The 2633-nt window shown below is 56.2% G+C and overlaps 1 protein-coding gene across 1 annotated transcript; it reads right to left on the bottom strand.

Annotated features, from left to right (window-relative positions):
- Positions 1 to 543: 543 nt before the first annotated feature.
- Positions 544 to 1440, bottom strand: LOC140671581 (uncharacterized). Its single transcript, XM_072902990.1, has one exon. It carries the CDS (start codon positions 1438 to 1440, stop codon positions 544 to 546), a length of 897 nt encoding a protein of 298 aa, XP_072759091.1.
- Between the last annotated feature and the right edge of the window lie 1193 nt (positions 1441 to 2633).

The raw sequence follows: 2633 nt of genomic DNA, 5'->3' as shown, positions 1-2633 counted from the left end.
CGCGCTATGCCACACGGGGGCTCCGTACATTGCTACGGACTGGACCGTCGTCATGTACAAGCGGCGAGCCCCGTCTCCCGGCCCCCCGAGATTGGGCATTAGTCTGCTTAAATCAGCAGATACCGCCCGCACTCGAGGAGCCAGTTTCTCAAAGGTGCGGCCTAAAGCTCCACCGATTGTCGAGGATGAGGCCCAGGTACTTCAACTGGTCCCAACCTCGACCACGACACCCTCGATCTCAATTTTGGATCTGTCGCGAGGCGGTCCCCTTTTGCCGACAGGGGCGAACCACATCGCCTCTGTCTTTGGCAGGGCCACCTCGAGACCCATCCTTCTTATGCGGTCACGTGCCTCGCACCCACTCCAGCGAGGCGGATGACGCTGCTCCAGTCGTCCCCCCAGGACAGAACCAGTGTGTCATCGGCGTAACACACTAGCTCCTGCCCCGGGAGGAGGACCCCTCGCAGGACCCAATCGTATCCTAAGTTCCACAGGAGTGGTCCTAAGACCGATCCCTGTGGAACCCCACGGTGGACTTCACTCTCATAGATTCTGTGGTACCGTCCCGGATACATGATTTTTCTGTCCCGGAAATAGTCCCAAATAACTTCCTGAAGGTACGCGGGAACCCTGTAGTATTTCAGGGCCCCGCGCACTCTTTCCCAGGGAAGGGTGTTGAACGCGTTGGCGATGTCCAGGGACACCGCCACCCCTCCCCTGGCCACTGCCCGTTCCGTGAGGGCCTTTACACGCATTATCGCATCTTCCTCTCCCGGTGGGCCTCTCCGGCATGGCACCCATGGACGGGCCGGAGACGCTGAACCTTACATATCTGTGGTCAGACATTGTCTCCGCCCAGTTTACAACGCGCCACCCAGAGACCATGCGCGCAACACGGGGGCATCCCAGTGTTATATCTATGATGGACCCTCCCCTGCCACAGACACATGTGAGGACCCGGCCCTGGTTTAGGATCACCAGGCCGAGCTCCTCGGCCCACTCCTCAAGGACTGTGCCCCTCGTATCGGTCACCGGGGAACCCCATGCACCAGATTTGGCGTTCGGGTCCCTAGCGATCAGGACAGGACGGGGAAGGGAGCGTCTGACGATGTGCCCAACCCCGCCCAGTCTCTCGAGATCGGCACAGCCCTTGTTTGGCGAGGCGTACAACGCCACCAATAATACCTCTCCCCACGTGGCGGCCACAAAGCCCCTCCCTCTCGCCACTGGTGCGAAGGGGAGAAAGCCCGGCCGGCCATTGGACATTATGACGACCGAGCCGCACTCATCCCCCGCCCAAAGCGTTTTGTTCGAGGGAATTGAGTACGGCTCGGCCGCCACCACCAGATCTATTCCCCACTTCGCCGCGTTCTGATACAGTAAATCTTGCGCCGCGGCAAAGTGATTCAAGTTGGCCTGAAGGAAACGATAGACAGCCATTTACGACATGTTCATCGCCTCCTCCAGGCCTCTTCCTTCTTGTTGTTCACTCTTCTCCGTTTCCCCTTCCTTCATGGGGGGGGGGGGGGCAGAGACCTCAACATTTGTGCTATTCTCACCTTCCTTTTCTTGGGTGGGAATAGCAGCCTACGTTGTTGTGCCCTTGGGATTTCCCTTCTTCTTCTTCTTTTTCTTCGTTTCTCCTTTCTCTTGGGCCCTTGCCTTTGGTGCTTCACTTACACCTTTTTGAGACTTAAGTCGTGCCCCTTTCTCCTTCCTCTGGCTTGCAGTGGCTTCTTTGCTCTTTTTCCCCTTATATAGGAAAGAAAGAGGGCACGCCGGTCCCCCATTCTGTGCGTCGCTTCTTTGCCCTTGGCTGTGCATATCTGGCATTTCGGAGACGCCTCACATCCAGCTGCCTTATGCCCCGGAAAACCGCACCTGTAGCAATTACCACTACGGTCCTCCGGAGCGTTGCATTTGGCCTTAACGTGGCCGATGCCAAGGCACTTGTGGCATTGGAGTGGTCGTGGCTCCAGCATTGTAACCTTTGCCACGGACCACCCCACTTTTAGCCTTCCAATTTTGGCTACCTTTTTAGCCGCTGCCTTTGGGCATTTATCCCAAATTATCCACAGACCAGAGGGGGCTTTTTTAAGTTCCCCTACCTTAATGTCCGCGGTTTGGGCTTCGCCAAACTCTGCCACTGCTGCTGTGATTCTCTCGGCCGTGGCAGCGTCATCCAGGTTGGTGATCCTAATTTCTGCCAGGTCCTTGGGTCTGGCAACTCGTACCTCGGTTCTTCCCGCCAGGACCTCCTGTATTCTGGCAACTAGGAGGTCCGCCTTTTGACCGCTGCATTCGCCAGAAATCTCCAAAATGAGTCCATCTGTTTTGGCTCTCTTTTGGCTTGACGTACTCGATCCCTAACTCTTTTAGGTCAATCTTCCTTGTAATTTCCTCCATGACCTGGGCAACGGAGGTTTCATTCTCCGCTGTTCCAGCCTGAGGAAAAACATTTATAGAGATTGCAGCTGTCCTGTTCCTGTTCTTCCTTATCCCTTTCCTCATAGTGGGTGAAACCTCCTTCTCTCTCGGGCTGAGCCCACCACCTTTGGGGGTGGATGAGGCCCTTGCAGAGGGGAAGGACCACCCTTTTTGGGGGCATCCTTTTTATTTCCTTTTCCATTTCC

Source organism: Anoplolepis gracilipes, chromosome 1 (assembly GCF_047496725.1).
Source record: "Anoplolepis gracilipes chromosome 1, ASM4749672v1, whole genome shotgun sequence".
NCBI classification, from domain to species: domain Eukaryota; kingdom Metazoa; phylum Arthropoda; class Insecta; order Hymenoptera; family Formicidae; genus Anoplolepis; species Anoplolepis gracilipes.
This window is presented reverse-complemented; position numbering and strand designations above follow the sequence as displayed.

Excerpts from the sequence above, each read along its gene's own strand:
- LOC140671581 (XM_072902990.1), bottom strand. The coding sequence starts at position 1,440 with ATGGCTGTCTATCGTTTCCTTCAGGCCAACTTGAATCACTTTGCCGCG.